General features: G+C 40.6%; 1 protein-coding gene across 9 annotated transcripts in view; it reads right to left on the reverse strand.

Moving 5' to 3' along the window:
• LOC110986618 (NACHT and WD repeat domain-containing protein 2-like) overlaps positions 1-17,705 on the reverse strand; it is a 74,977-nt gene that overhangs the window by 19,346 nt on the left and 37,926 nt on the right. For 7 of the 9 annotated variants that reach the window (XM_087138408.1, XM_022248630.2, XM_022248628.2 and 4 more), the window contains one exon: positions 3,749-4,140. In XM_087138408.1, coding sequence (XP_086994534.1) covers positions 3,749-4,140 — 392 coding nt within the window. Of the gene's footprint in view, positions 1-3,748; positions 4,141-13,382; positions 13,638-17,705 lie in introns of those variants that run through there. The other 2 variants (XM_022248632.2, XM_022248627.2) reach the window with 2 other exon arrangements.

The following is a 17,705-nucleotide window of genomic DNA, read 5'->3' on the forward strand; positions in this document are numbered from 1 at the left end:
ATTAATACATGGACATGTACAGCACAACTGGAAGATTACTGGCATGGGCTCAGTGAAGAACGTCTCCCTCATTGGTGAAACATAGGAAGGGAAGGTTGGCAGAAGTGTGTAGTGTGATTGCTAGAAACCTACAGGTCTGCGTACCGGTACATGTACAAGTATCATGTGAATTTCAAAAATATATGTACATGTACTGTACCACAAGTGTAATGTGTACCTACAACATGCATACTCCCGATACAATCATGTACATGTACCATTAGGTCTGTATGTGAATATATGTACATGTACTGTACATGCATACATATAGGGTACCTACATGTACATGTACACAGCACCAAAGTTCATGGAAATCCGTACATCAACATCCTTGTAGTACATGTACAGAGTCATTTATTGAGAGCAGAAGCAAGAACATTACAGTAGCCACACCCACATGTGAAAATAGCATAACCATATTCCATTTCACACATCTTGAATTCTAAAATACATGTACAGGCCAATCCAAACAATGTGAATTGATCATAGACAATTGCCCATGCTCTGTAGTTTTTGCTTAAAAATTCATTCATCTGAAAAATTCATTTATAAATGAATTTTTCACTTTTCAGCAAGAACAACAGAACAGGGGCAAGGATAAGTGCATCTGAAGCCAGTGGCCCAGACAAAGCAAATTATATGCATCGTTTTTTTCTCCCCCATCCATCCCTAGTGCTTCATTTTCCCAGCACACTCTGTTCTCTCTTCTGTCTCCTTCCTTTTTCGTTTTAAATTGCCTGTCATCGCTACAGCCTCAGCCTTGTAAATGTCAAAGGTAGAGCATCTAAGCTCCCCCCTCCCTTCCCCCCAAGCTGTGGCTATCCATTTTAATGAGGTGGGGAGATTAAAGCGGGGGAGAGGGGAGACGCGAGGAGAGATGATGCGGTCACCACGGTGACGATAATGTCCCTGTTAAGTCGCGTTAGGCTCGCCACTTGAATTATACCGTCCGTGCGGGTTGCCGTGTATGCGTGTGATGGAGGGACAGGTCTGTTGTTTCAACCAATTATCGCAGCCTGTCACAGTGGGAGATTGTACGAGAATGAAAGTATGGCCAGTGATGCTCATGATGATGTTGAAAATTACAAGAAATTAAACTAAAAAGGAACGAGAGAGAAAGATACCGTTAGGATTGGCATATGACAATTTCCCTCAGAAACAAATAGTTCATGGTCATTAAGCAACTTTTCATTTGATATGCTGGTAATGCGGGAGTTCGGCTATAAAATTTTACGGTTTATGAATATACAAACACTCGTAACTTGTATCTGATTTTTTAAAATGTGAAACACTGCACTTTACTGATGTCTTACTTTACATTATGGAGTACACATACATGTACATTTATGCATCCAATATTTCCAATGTGGATCTCATGATTTCTCATTTCTTTGTCAAATTTCCGGGCAAATGAGCACGTGTAAAAATACTTTAAGTACATGCTACATTGCAGCATTGTGTTATAGCAAGCCTGTATGTACTGTACAAAAGATTCAATTTCAGTACACACATTTTAATATTTACAGAACTGCAAAGTGCATAGCATCCTACTGGCTGGAAAGTTATTGAGAGAATTTGTGGGTTGTAACATTAAGAAAAGACTCCTTTCTTTCACTGTCATTCCTGAGCGATTAAAATCTCCAGTTATTTTCCTTGAATATGTCCTCGACAGTAACAACATAATTTATCACTCTGTCCACTCATTCTGCACAGTTGGGTGACCAGAGCACAGTGAGGGAAGCAGTGTAAACAGCTGTAATAAGGACAAGCGTGACACGGGGCATCAGACCGGACACAAGTCCTGCCAGACATTATTATATGTATAAACAGTTTACAAGAACATCATCCTGGTTGGTGAATGGGTACAGTATGCGATTGGATGCATGTTTATTGAGTATGGTACGGTATATGCACACTACAGAAACCAGTATAAACATCAAATGATTGAATGTGTGAACAAAATAACAGCTCAATCTTCCAGATTGTATGTCTTTGGAAAGGACTTGCATTTTATGGTGGGGTATACAATATCCCTTTCATGTTAAATGCACACTGTTGAATGTATTGTGGAATATATATTCAGACACTGCGCAGCACACGTGATCTGCATACACTGTACATCCCTATTTGATACCAATAAACACCAGAATTTTTTCGGAGGTTGTCACCTCAACTTATGTACAGTGTAAGTTATCGTTATTCATATACGGTATGTGTACATACACTTTACATCACAAGTTGTCATGAGGTGCACACGGGGACATGTACATGTCACAGTATGAAGGTACATGTAGTGTCACCTCATGAGGTACCGGTACAAATTCTGAATACTGAGACCGTGTCCGAAATGGGCTTCTAAAGCTGTGACTAGGTCTACTGTCGGCGCATCTCCGTGTATTTCCAATGGATTGAAAACCTAGACCTAGCTCTAGACAAGAGATTCGGATTCAGCCTGAGATTGGCCCTCAACCGATGTTGGTGAAAGACAAAATCTCACATGTCACCGTGACCCGTCACAACCCTATGAATACTGCATCTTGCAGCTGTGCTAGAACTATCTACCATGCACGCACATTTACATGTACAATAAACTTGGTAGGGCTGTGCCGAATATCTGAATATTCGATCAATTATCAAATATTTGAATATCATTTCCTGAATTTGAATATTCGAATGCAAAATTCATTAAAGGAGGGGAGAATTTTCTTTTGTTTTACATAAGAAAAATCGCACAATGGAGGCTTGTTTACAGCAGATTTAAATGAAAAAAGACAGAATAATAATATGTCTCACAACAATTCAAACAGTACATTATTCATTAAAAAATTGAAAGGAATAGAAATTTTCATCAGGGCAAGAAGTATTGTTCGTTGGTTAAATCTTGCTAAATCACAGCTGGAGGTAATTGAGAAGCTATTATAGTGATTACATGTATAATGTATAATAAGCCTTATTGAGACTGATTTTGTATACTGTATGGTTTGTTCCTCAGCAATCTGCCGGTCAGTGTGACCGAATATTCGGATATTCGATCGAACTGAAGATCGAATATTCGAATAGTGGATTATTTGAATTGACTCAGCCCTAAAACCTGGATTGGTTCACTGCTAGACAGCCCATGCAGCAATGTACTCAAGAACTGGATGGCATCATAAAAATATCTTTGAGTTTGATAAAAAGGAGAGTGTTGGTGAATTAACATTCAGGTCTGTGGGATCTGTACACTCTCTGAGATGGAATAGTTTTGATAACACAAGGCTGGCATTAAGTGCAATGTACATGTACACTGTATGCGGTCAGTAATCCAGGTAATTACTGTACGAACTTGTGCTTAGCAACTTGCAATGTTGTGCTCAAAACGCACGCGTGGGACCTGGCCATTCAAGACATTCCTGGCCATCTATCACATGGTCTGCTCTCTAGGTCATCGGTTACCAGATGTCTGACAGTTTCACATCAATAGCAGAAGTTCCAAAATGTATGCTTCAGAAATGGATTTATTCACTGAGTCCATGAGAATAAAGTCCTATAATTTGATTAGTGGATCAATGATCTTGTGGCAGACCTATATGTAATTTTCACACGCACGGCATGGTCGTGCCCCTAGAACAAAAGTTCATTCCACCAGTCCCAACGTGCCCCCTCTTCTACGCCAGTAAGGGAGGGTGGGGGGAGGACACTACTTCCCAGAATGGATCAAGGATCTTACCTCCGGAGGCAGCACTGATGTACACCCTCACCATCTTAGCCTGTGGCTTGCATTTGACCAATGCCACTTTGCCAAGCAGCATGTTCTTCACGTCCTCGCTGTAGCAGTCCAGGTCGGGAAGGGACGAGCCTGCCCCGGACTTGCCGGCTGGCTTAGCCATGGCTGGCGACATCTGGGGGGTGGTCTTATGGGCGGTGCCAGGGGTGGGCGCTTGGGGTGACGGCGGGCTCTCGGCTGGCTGGGGAGGGGCCAAGGGTGGGTTGGAAGGTCTCTTCTCTTGCTGGGCTTGGACAGAGGTCTTGGCCGAAGCATTGCTGCTGCTTCGGTGATCTCTCTCCTTCTCCTTGTCCTTGTCTTCATTGGAGGAGTGGCTACTGCGGCGGTTACCCATGCTGCAAAACGAAAAAGACCAATCACAATATTAGCAAAATACACCTTTGCCACTTTCTGCAAAACAGTGAATTACTGTGCATTGAACATCTATCTCTAGATTAAAAAAGTTTGTGTCAATCCAATTAACACCGCATTTAATCGACAGATGTTTTTCTAAAGTGTCAGGCTCACTTGTGGCACAAGTCATCCAAACTATTTTTGAGTTGCAGGCTTTACAAAAACCATTTATACTGGGAATAAAGAGGAACTGGAAATGTACATACTGTGCAGGAACATGTATGTCATTCAACAAGTTATCAACACTTTATATCCACATAATTTCCATTTTCATCAGGCAACCAAATTGAGTGACACCAGGGTACACCAAAACAAAGAGCTCAGAAAAGCAAACTAAACCAGAATTACGGGAAAAGGTGTACCAGGCTGCATGCAAAGATCTGCACGCAAGTCAAATATGCGCTTAGTGCTGAACAGTTCCTCTTGAACTGTAGCACGGATGAAGTACCGGGTATGCAAATGTGAACATTGCCCTACATGTAGATGTATATGCAGCTACAGGGCCTATGTACTGTACATGCTGCTTGCTCCTGAAATTTTACTGGCAGTTGAATATGTCTGAGGCTTCTAGTCTGTCAACTTCCAATACCTTAGGGAGCTAAGATTGACTATCCAATAACCAACCCTCATCAAAGCATGTTATACAGTACATGTCTGTCCATGTACTTGTATACTGTCACATAAAACACTCAGTCCAAAGTCACCTTGAGAGGGGACAAGACCAGATACATATAGTTCTGCAGATGTGTGGGTTGGTACAAAGATTTCCAGAATAAAAGGTACATAAGATAAACATTGACTTGAGTGGAATCCGATCCTCCAACCTGCCAGAAACACTTGTACCAGATTTTTTCTTACCGACGGCACCATCCAGCCCTGTCATTGGTTCCCCCCATCTGTCAAGCATTGTTGGTTGGGACAAAAGTCAGACACCGCACCGTACAGAACCCTACACCGGCAACGGGCAAAATTAATTTCAAGGCCAGATTGAACGCCCCATTCCAAAATGCAATTTACGTGTACACGTCAGAGCATACAGGTGCGGTAAAATGTTCATAACGTCATTACACGCCCCTTCAGTACAGCAATTTTCATACTGTGCGTTACAGTGCCCATAAGGCTAATGTACATATATGGAACATACCGCATGAGACAACTTGATGTACAGTATGTACGCGTACAGTACACCGTAATTTGAAACATATGGGCACGATAAAGTGCTATGCATTCATAATGCAATATAAACTTTTGCCCTGATCATGAAGTTGGAGGTTAGCTACATGTACAAGCACATGTAATGTTAGAATTAAGTAAGCTACTTGAAAAAAAAATTCCACGAGCACGTCACGCACATTTACACATACGTGTAGGTGTGATCTAGAGTGAAATCAGTCGGCATACTCCTTATGCATGTGATATTTATCTTCATGACATCTAGACAATTCCTCTGTTGCAAGGAACAGATTATGTCTTCCAGACTGCGTAACATCTGTTCACACTGTCAGATGACACTGCTTGAGATCGGAAAGGTCAGAAGGCGCAGAGGATGCGTTTGGACATCTGATGACGCAGTAAGTAGGGCAGGGTCGCGTTTCTCTCGCTCTCCGTGGGATGCAGTAAATGTCATTATCACCCCGTGTTTACCCATCCACAATCTGGACGCTTCTGCATGATGACGTGAGTGAAATGTGCAACAACTTTATGACAGTTAAAGAAATGTAATGTGATACATACACGTACATGTACAATGTACATTTGGTACCGGTAGGCATGTTCATTCTGGTGTCCGTATGCTCGATCACTGCTACAGAATAAAATCTTACTTGGTGAAAGCACGTGCACAGGTTAAAAAACTCTAGTCATACACGTAAGGAGTACAGATGCACAAAGCACAGAGTTTTGGCCATTCAGCTGAGGTACATGTAGCAGTATTTATAAAATTTCAGAACGTTAACCCTAAAAGTCCTCAGTCCTCCAACAGGTGAAGGATTGAGGACTGTTAGGGTTAAATATTGGTCCCAAGTACGGTAGCTCTGAAAATAGTAGCTTTACACCTGACACCAAATGTACTACAATTTCTGATCATAAGACAATAAACTACTGGAGGCATTTCAAGTGTAATGTTAGGTCTTCATTTAAAAGCACCCGGTATGCCCACATTAATTGTTTTTTCAGTGAAATGTTTGCATAGGCTGTACCAAATCCCAATTCTGGGCCGTTTTCCAATACTCAACTTCGGCTCTGTCTCAGGCTTCGACTGTTTTTTTTTCTCGCTGACTTTGAAGCAGTAAGTGCAGTAATCAGTCTAACAGTGCCACGAACATCAAATAATGTAAGATGCAAGAAAGCCAAAAATAACAGTAATTCAATATAATTTAAACGCTTCAGGCCCACAATCGGGGACTGGTTTTTGGGAACGAAGCCTGAGACGGAGACGAAGTTGAGTATTGGAAAATGGCCCTAATTTCTAAAACCAGAGACCGCACGTATGTGTACTGTAGCACTGTGTCACTTGATACATGTACATGTATCAAAATGAACATCTACGGTGGACGTGTACATACCTGCTGTGCATACGGTACATTTTACGTGTACATGTAACGGTGCAAATTAGATACATGTGGGTCATTCTATGAATTTGGGTTCCCACGTGTGACATTTCTCTATCCCAGTGTTACACCTGACCTACATGTATGTAATTTGACAAGAGCTAGATCACTGAAACTAACTTCAAACTATCTTTATTTGTTCGCATTACTTAATCATAGTCTGAGTTCAACTTCTGGCTCGGTCCACACGTGAATTGGGTTTTCAGTCCCCACCTGATTCTGTGGGTTTTAAACAGAAATTTCTTCTCCAAGATTTTCCTCTCACCTCTTAAACTGCAAAGTCTTACTTCTTATTATCTCCTCTCTACAGATGTAGGTGAATGTGGGTCGTTTGTTGGCTGCCTGAGGCACCCTTGAATGGCATTGGTTGGACAACATTTAATATTCATTGTACAAAATAAATTTGAACATACATTTACATGAACCGGTAACCGTATGAAATCTACACTTTATAATTGAATAAATGAAATGAAATCACTCTTGGAATTTGAAAAATAAGTTTCAAACTCACATGTTCAAACTCACATGACGGGTGTAACAGGGACAGGAAAATACAATGGATCCCAAATTTAATCTAGAATCATGTACGATACCTGAGATCACACCAGGTGGATTCATTTTCACATACACTCAATCAATGCAGTTTTGTTTATTTGACTGATTTAAATACATGTATGGCTTGCAATAAAAAGTGACAGACTGCATCAAGAGTTTCTCAGCTCTAAAATCAGACCAAGGGTGATATTATGATGCTACTGGAAGTACATCTACATAATAATCAAGAGCGGTGTTGATGAGGGTTCCCCAGCAGCGTACCAATAGGGTCTCCCTGCAGTGTGAATGTAGTTTGCTGTACAGTACACTGTACCTATATGTACATGTAGAGTGTATTTCTTCTTTTCTACATCAACCAGTACATGAAGGTAAAAGCACGTTAATGGTAAACTCAGGATTCTCCAGACTTCAAAATCCTGAAATCAGGAAAAATCTTGAAAGTTCACATCCATGATTGGGTGACGTGCTGGAACTCCAGCCTTATCATCCCTGACTGGATCACACAGAAGCCTCTTTTTTTTTCTTTTCTAAGAACGCTGCTGGAGTTTTCCCAGCCCTTCTTCCATTAACGAAATACACAGTATCGCCAGGGGCAAAACACAATAAGCCCGCATACACGATATCAATATATTTTAATCAAACCAAGAGCCCTCCTGCGACAAACACGCCCAGACAATCCTTGGGTCAACTGCTACTAAATGAAGTCCTTCGACAGGATATATGTCTCTCTCCCTCCCCCCATTTCTTTCTCACACCAAAATTGCCAATTTGAAGGCTAGGCAGAGCAGCCTTAAATGCAAGACAATCATGTATCTTGATCAACTACCCCTATCAGGACTGGATATTGATTCCCCTCGGTGGGTTTGGCCTTGAGTCTGAAAGCAGGATGTCCAATTTAATTTCTGCAGTATCTTTTTTTTTTATAGAAAATATTTTCCTAACCTTCAAGTGAAATGCATGTACATGTACGAGAGGGGTGCATCACACAACTAAATTATTCTTCTCTATTCCCGATTGCCAAAGACGGTTCCGGCCGGCAAACGTTTTTTTAATAGCAGAAGTTTTCACTGTAGCTAAATTTACATTTTCGCAGAGCCAAATACAATTTTTTCATCTTTGCAATGTTTCTGTCATGTGGCATCAACAGAGACTACATAGCTGGAATCCAAATACAATAAAAATCATCAATTACCACCAAAAAATGACAAAATTTCTCCATGAAAGCTCTCGATGAAAAGTCTGAACTTGCATTTTCATTTCATGAAACATTTGAACGTTTGACGTTAATGAGATGAGGACCAGCAAACATACCAAAGCAACAACAGCTGGTACAGTACGATAACAAACAAAGGATGCATCAAAGATCAAGCTACTGTACATATGTAAATTAAAATTTATCTTTTCCAACCATAATGTCCTGCCATTCCTACCATTTCAACCACAACCATCCTGTCCGATAATATCTGGATTAGATGTGATTTGAAGCTTTTCATAGTGGAGGTACATGTAGCAAGTAAACTAGATACTTGTAGGTTTGCGGTAGCACCATGGATGTCTTTTTGGAGAATGTGGGGTTCTGAAAAGAACTGGTGGTACTTAATGTCTGGATTACATTATTGCTATGAAATTCTGTATCTGCTATCATCCGTCGCCCATCGTGCCTCGCCCGTCATCCGTCGCCCATCGTGCCTCGCCCATCGTGCCTCGCCCGTCATGCATCGCCCGTCATCCGTCATCCGTCGTCCATTGCTTTTTTTTGTCAAACTTGCGCAGTGCTATTTTGCACTTTGACCTTTGATCTTTTCACATACTTGTTTGATCGATCCGCCATGCCTGTCTGTCCTTCCACGATATCCCAACAGACCACACCCCCGGAAGTACAATGGTACCTTTGAACTGAATGTATATAATAAATGACTTACAATATTTGATTTCTTAATATCGTTTATAAGAGACGAACTGATTCAACATTATTTTGAGGGCGGGTGTACATGTACGTGTACCTCCGATGAAATCTGCTGTACGCTCATAATTAGACATGACTTGAGTTGCATGTAGGCACACAGAAGTCTTTCAAACAGTAATGCTACTTTAGCATAAATAATGCTGATGTGCTGGACTACCTGTGCTCATTGGCCTTTCCACAACATGACAAACACACCCACAAAAACCAACACGTCATATTTTCTGAAAATTAAACCAAGTGATAATTGCCCCCTAGCATTCAAAAACAGTTACTTACCCTCAGCGCAATCAACAAAAACAATTTGCTGTCTAGTATTTGTGGATTTCAAGGTGAATTTGAGAGGAAAAAATGGAATGTCTGTATCGGCTCACAGATTTCTTTCTAGAATTTCATGAAAACAAGTCAGCAAATTTTTACAGTGAGACACAAGAGTGAATTGGGTTTGCCTAAACATTTTTGCAGAAAATATGTTTTCCCTAAAAAACATTTGGTTGAATTCTCAGAAAGGCGACGCGCGACGGCCGACGCATGACGGGCGATGCACGACAGCAGATATGGAATTCCATAGCATTGCAGTGTGGAATATTTAATTACCATTCATAATGTCATTACAAACAGGAAGTTTACTAAGGGAACAAATCCACAGTGGCATCCACAGTGGCATCCACAGTGGCATCCACAGTGGCATCCACAGTGGCATCCACAGTGGCATCCACAGTGGCATCCACAGTGGCATCCACAGTGGCATCCACAGTGGCATCCACAGTGGCTCTTGTTAACGTACCAGCAAGTACTGTGTACATGTACATGTAGTTTTCATCAACTGCTTTTAGTTTTTGGTGACCATCTGATTTTACAATGTAGCTTACAGGAAACATGCGGTGGACACTCAGCTCAAGTTGTTTTCATACAAATTACCATGTGTTCCAACAATACAAACAAGATACATGTACATGTAATTCTCTTCTTTGGAAGTGATGAGAAGGTGGCAGTTTTTCAATCTTAGAAAATCCTTTTGAGGGAACTCTGGCACATGTATTTTGCTGTGTGCTGTGTATGGTATGCTTATTGTGTTTGTACAACAAAGAGCTAAGGAGATAATACACCTGTCCCTTGGATGGCATCATGCTCTGGCTCATGAATATGGAAATTTCCATCAGCATAAAAACCCAGATGTTGATGTTTCTCCCTTTTATTGCTTCGAAGGAGGTTGAATGTCATAGTAACGTTGGGAGAAAGATTTCCTGCATGTATTCAAGTTATAAAAATTGTCCTGCATGCCTCCTTTAATTAGCTGAGGCACATAACTCTAGCATCCAAGGGTGATCTTCTCTCTACGTTCCAATACTATAGTAGCAGATAATTTCCACATACTGGTCTGGAATTACAACAGACTGTTTTAATATTTGAAACAAAATAGAGAATTGGACATTGGACAACTTGGTACATGCGGTATCAGTCCGAACACCAAATGATTCAACAAAAGCTTACCAGGAAAAAATAGTCTCATAAACTATTCAACAGTATCCAATATTTTATGAGATTTCTAAATGCATGAATATATCACAATTGAGCACATGGCACTCTTTGGAACTGCCTTTAAGCAAACAGATGATGTTTTTAGTCTCCTTTTTTGGCACTTCAAACCAGACAAGTTGTCCTGAAGCTTGAAATTTTTCACCAAACATTTCCTGTTTCCCCGTTTCGGCCAAACAACACCAGTAACGGTCATAATGCTTGCCACTATGACGCAAAGACACGTTGAACCCGGGTAGACATTTTCAGTGCATCCGCTGCTGCCTTATTTGAGAAAAGTGGCATTTACAAACTGCCTCCAGTGGAACAAACTTGTAAAAAGTCAGGCTGGCATTTAACCCCAGATTCAGAAGTATTAAATGAGCGTGAGTATTTCTACATGTTTACCTCATGGATGAGATGGTACTGGCACATGCATGTACACGTACAATAGTCAATCAGACCATGTATACTCCTGGGTGGAGAGAGGCAAATGCTGGGGGGGGGACTGAAATGGCCAACATATGACCAGCATCTGGACGTGCGCCTCTGACTCTCTGTCACAAACCCTAACCACTAGCCACACCTCCTCTCCTACCGGTATGCCAAACCAGGTATATTGTACAATGTACATGTACGTGTATACGTACCCGGTACGTACAATATGTGCACTGTGATTATTATTTTGGGCCAGCAGGTACCTGTACATATGTCCATGTAAATGTGCAACTTGTTCTTTATAAATATCTCCTCCAAGCAAATTTATGCAACTCTCTGCTGGCTGCACGCCATTATTTGTCGCCATTGGCAAGGAATGAGAGGGATCATTCTAGTAGGAAACTCATCGTTCACTGTCTGTATTCCTCTGATGCCATTAGTGTATGTGCAGAATGCTTCGTGACCATCGCTGCTGCTTCCCACCCACCCCTTTTATAATTAGCTAGTCAGACTGGCCTTGGTGCATTTTTCACAGGTGAAAAATGACATGGCTGGAGAAATCTGCACGGGGGTATGGAGGACTTTGGTGTATCCACAATGATTTCATGTCAGATAACGACTTACTGGTCTTTGTACGGTAAAAATTGTACTGATTCAAGTTGCTAACAAAAGAAGGTGTTGGAGGAACCAAGATTATAGGCTGGGGGGGGATTTGAACCAAACATCTGTACTGGTAAGTCGGTAGTCATTGGTTTGAATCCCAATTGCACTGAGAATACAGTGTGAATATACAATACATGTACATGTAAAATGTATGTACAGTACATGTACGGCAGGTACGGTATGTTGCCTCCATGGTTGGCATGAGGGCCAAAGCCTGGTGTAAAATTAGCAGACAAGACGCAGTCATTATCATTGCCATCATGCCAAATTAATATCACAGAACCAAGCTTAGTGAGGCAAATGTACATGTGTTTGTTTATATGGTCCTGTGTGTGATCCCTACATGAATTTATGAATCAGACAGTGGTTTGCTGCGATGGGGATGGTATGGTTACTGTTACAACCCTCCTCCCCATTCGGAGGGTAAGAATGATATCGAGAGGTCTTCAAATGTTTGAGAATAATCAACAATACAGGCAAATCAACAGGGGGAAAATTGGTAACACTATTTGTGACTTCATTATAATTCTGAATTAAACAAAAAGACGTTTTTCAAGAAAACACAACAAAAAGACGGAATAAAGAATAAGTTGTACCGTTACAATGTACCTTTTCTTTCCTCTTTTTTTTTTCTCAAAAATGTCTTTTGTTCATGATTAAAGAATAATTAAGAGGTCGGTTAAAAGTGTGGCCAATTTCTGCTGTTGAATGACATTGCTGTGGGCAAATTTCAGAGAACAGAACAACGGAATATCATTCAAATGAAGTATGTAAATTTGTGAAGTTGTGTGACCTCAAAGAGTACATGTACATCACCACAGGATAACCGGTACATATACAGTGTACACAATGCACCATGGGATACATCACCGTGATCATCATCTTGAACATCACTCTGAGTATCCTTCAAACTTTGACCGTATCATCTGCTCTATTACAATATAAATGTACAACGCGGATGTCACAAGTAATGGACGAAGCATGCCAGCTGTGTAGACAACTGCACATCGTGCATCAAATGGGTACCGTGCTGATGCAGATGTGCACGTCTCCACCCGAAATACTGTACTTGTGACAATACAGGAAAAGAAAACAAAAACTGTCTCTTCTGAAATGATTTTTTAAATTACATGCACAGGTATGGACATGATTCAAGTGCTTATCAAATTATAAAAATGAGAGTACTATCTCTGAGGATGTTGCTCCACTAGAAATACATGTACATGTACCGGTAACTCAAGAGATCAGATTGCAATCAACAGCAGCATACCAGTACGTGTATTTAACCAACAACAGCATGGTAAATAAACACACAAGATACCGTACACGAAACTTGTGATGTTAATTACTGTACATGTACCAGCATACAGGTGATGAACACAATGTTACTCATACTCTCCAAGTATTAAATAAAATCAACTGTGAGTTCCAAAATTACCTTTCTGTACATGTACGACAACTAGATTTCAGAAACACTCCCACGACTTCATCTACATGTAGCATGTACCAAGAGAGTACTCACAGGACACTACACGCAACAGGGGAAAAAAATGATGCCACTGTGAAGTCTCCGGCCTAATGTACAACAGCACAGGCAGATTGGCCACCACTACAACCATCAAATACCCCTGGCTCTGCTGCCAACGTTACACGCTATCTGTGGCCAGCACAGCTCTCCACTTGAGCACTGACGTCACACGCTTATACTGGCAACAGCGGTAATGAACTGCCCCGGCCAATCCCTGTGTTGCGGTCGGGGCCCTGCTTGTCGTTTGTCGCTTGGAGTGCCCTTCTTTGGCGGCCGCTGCAACTGAACAACTCATTAAACCTGCATATTACTGGGGGGGAGGGGACGGGGGAAAATATCCAGCTGACTTAATCAGCTTCACGTCCATACGCTGCTCTGTCTGTGGGTCTTGGAATGTACAAGAAATCCAATGCCATCCTATTAGCCCAAGCTGTAACACTAATTACACGTAACATTAATCCCCAGTAAGGATGTACATTTACACATTACAGACAGCAAGCATTACATTGTGTAACGTACACCTACCTGTACACGTATTCACAATGTATGTGGGCAGGCCTTTGCCGCGTTAACAGGACAATTTCTTTTGTCTGGCAAATTAGCACCGAGTTATGGGGACATTCCTCTGCCTCCATATATTACGGTTTCAGTCCCCACAAAAAACATGTAGGTGGAATGTCACATGTTTTGTCTCTGCAATTAAGGTTACAAGTACAAGTACAGTACATGTCTGTACTGATGCATGTACCAGTACAAAATCACAAGATGAACATCATACATGTATTAATGTGTACATTCTGCATTTGGTACATACATGTACATGTACTGTATACGAATATGAACGCCATATGGTGTAAGAAAAAAGACACCCCATACCCCTGCATGTAATTGCAGGTGCATCATTATATTGGTTAAATATCAAATTATGTAACAGGTTTGAAAGCAAGGAACTTGCTTTTTTTTTTTTAATGAAATGTAAATTTTGCACTGAGTACTGCAAATGGACACGTCTGCATATTACAAACACGGCATTTATAAGTGTGTGTATTCAGTGATGTCCAAGGGCTGGCGAAGAAATTCTCGCGCTTACTTGAGGTGGGACTTGCAGTACTAATGCAGACGTCTTCCCACTTGACCAGCAAGCTTGCCAGGGTTGGCTGACTGAGTCAGTATCTGATGTATTGCTGACTTGTGACTGTTTCACAAGCCCCCAGATAAAGACTATGTAGGCTGTGTTTGTAAATAAATGACTATAAATAGCAAATCACACGAAGAATAATAAAAATTTTACACGTAATGGAAAGATAGTAAAATAAATAAATAATAAAAAAACCAAAATTGTGACCGTTGGTCACCTCTGCAGCTGGGGTTTCTTCAAGCTAATGAGCAACAGTCCCTGGGGCACTTTTGAGGAATCCTTGGTCCCATTACCAAAAATTCCTAATAAATATTAACACATGACAGAGCGCATCATTTTAACAGCTGACCTTATTTAAGGATGCTTGCCTTATTGGGACTCTTTGAACTGAAAGATTAAAGCTACCAGTACGAGTATGAATAGACTGCAAAAAAACTGCCAAAAGTATCAATTTTAACAATTTCAATAAAAAGAGGACTCATTGTACACGTGTACATGTACATGCAAAAGTGGTTATCCCTGAGAATGGTAACCCTTCATTTTCAGGGTTATCTTTATTTCCATCCTACTCAAAACAGTCACTGTGAAGTTACATGTATGTGTGTATGTACATGTCCTACATGTAGTAATATGCTTGCCATATCCTGGTTCTCTACCAAATACATGTATAACAAGAATTGGATTCCTACCAAACACATGTATTAAGATTCCAATTATCTTCGGTGCAAATTAAGAGGACCATCAAAAATTCCATTTTCAATCTTGCTTAAATTATGATACTGGTATATGGTGTCAGGTTTTGAGTCCCAAAGTTTACCAGTACAAATGACGCATTTTATACACCATGAATTCCACATTTTTTTCCCTGATCTTAATTTGTCATAATTAGTAACAGTATTCTAAAAGTACATGTAAAGCAACCAGTGACCTCCAAAATTGCACAGGTTTGAAACAACTGTAAATGTAATGATCCTATACCAGGGTGAGAGAGAGTGGCTAGCGGTAGGTAGCGTACTGCACAATGCCACAAGAATGAGGTTGAAGTTAGGTTGGAGCATGTAGCTTCACACACTGTACTACACAAACATACCCGCTCTTTTCTAACCTTTCCGCCCTGCTGACCCCGGTTTGAATCCAACCTGGTGTACCGAGGGGCAACTTTTTTTTAATCTAAAATTTAAGTTAACTCATCAAACACATGACGCTTCCTGGATTGTTCTTCAGAGGGATTTTGTGCCACACCACAGCAGTCACCAAATTTCTCAGGGGAAGGGGCATGTGGGTGGGAGAGTTTAACTATGTGTAGCCGCCATTTCAAAAATCAACTTCAGTTTTATGCATTCATGTGGGAAGTATGAGGATATTTTACTCACTCCGAATGCTGAGAACAATTTAATAAAAATTTTTCTTTGATAAGTGATGTTATGAGTATTCTTTTGTTTGTGGCAAAACAATACTTTATTGTGTATTTTCATACACACACACAGGTATGTACCAGTTCATGCAAAATGCAACATATGAAGCATTTTTTTTTATGTGAAGTAACCTGAATAAACCGTCATCAGTATCCAACTGTAAAAAAAATAGCAAGGTCAGATTGCTGTGGCAACTAACAAAATAACAGTTGCCACAAAAATGGCAATGAAGCAACTAATGACGTCAGAGCACCAGCAATCAACTCCTTGGAGAACCTTTTGGAGCAGGCGATGTCAGAGAGAAACAAGGGACTTATGGAGTTCCACACACCCGTCAAACCAAGACCTGAAACCTGTCCATGTTTGGCATGAATGAATGAACAGCAATTGTAACAGATCAAATTCCTCAAAATGAGTATGATAGAACTAGGTCCTGAAAACCTAGAATCTTCAATCAGTTGAGGTGTCAGGGCCCAAGGGAAAGGTGTTGAATTTCATTATGTTTTTTTTCTCAACTGCAACCAGGATGTACATGTACATGTTCAATGTCAGTACAGTATTTATGTTCAATTTACCTAACTTTAACCTGCTATACTCAGCATGCACACATGATTTGACCCCTGACACTTGTTACACAATGTACAAAGTACTGAAATACACGGATTAATGTATGCGTACCAGTGGGGTACATTTGATGTTTTATTTTTTTTCTTTGTTTTAAGAAATAATGAGGAATTCACCTCTGATAAGAATAAGATTTTGATTTTTTTAAAACAAGGACCGATTTTAGGGGTAAAAAGTGAATACGGGTGAATGTAAATCAATCTTCTAGACAGCTTCATTCATACGCATGCATTGTACAACGTTGGTTTGCCATTGGTTTGCCACTCGTCTGTTGCTCCTCTTCTGAACTGGGGATTGGTCATCCACAAAGTCTATAACCTTGGAAGCTCACAGTGTTAGCTTGAAAGCCAGCATGCTGATGATACTGAATAACGTACTGTACTGCACAAGCTGTATTGTGCACGTACAAATTTGTACGTGGACTGCTGATGCGTAGCACCTTCTAAGGCCGCTGAGGCATTAGAAATTTTGTGATATACATGTACATGTAGGGTCAAATGTTTATGCTGCGAATTCACAGGCTGAAGAAACTTCAATTCTGCTGAGTTTTGCCGTGACTTTATTGTGTGATGTAAGATTCGTTTCACATTGGCAAGCACATCAAGCATGAGCCAGTTTTCAATGTAGAATTTAGAAATATTACTAAATAATTAACATGTACGGAAATACATGTAGGGAAGATGTTCAGTAAACTATGATAGCTACATGTACATGTACACGTGGAGTTTGTTTAGGGTTACTGTGTTTCCTTTGAGGAAAGAGGGGCTGCATACTTTATGACTGATGTATAGAGAATTTACAAAAACAGAGCCAGGCTCTAATTTACTATTAATTACTCTTGATGTACATGCTTTACTTAGGATGGGCAATCGCTCCAAAATTACAGCAAAGGAAGTTGCACAGAAAGATCCATCTTGAATTAAAGAAAGCCTCGCAATCACTCACTTTGCATTTTTCCCACTCACTACATGTGTCTACCAAACTGTCAGATCCAGGAAACTTGTCTACTCCACACTTACTGTACATGTACAAATGTGCATGTACCAGTACAAGGTA

Source organism: Acanthaster planci, linkage group LG06 (genome assembly GCF_054643075.1).
Source record: "Acanthaster planci isolate LZ-2023a linkage group LG06, COTS_SCS, whole genome shotgun sequence".
Taxonomy (NCBI): domain Eukaryota; kingdom Metazoa; phylum Echinodermata; class Asteroidea; order Valvatida; family Acanthasteridae; genus Acanthaster; species Acanthaster planci.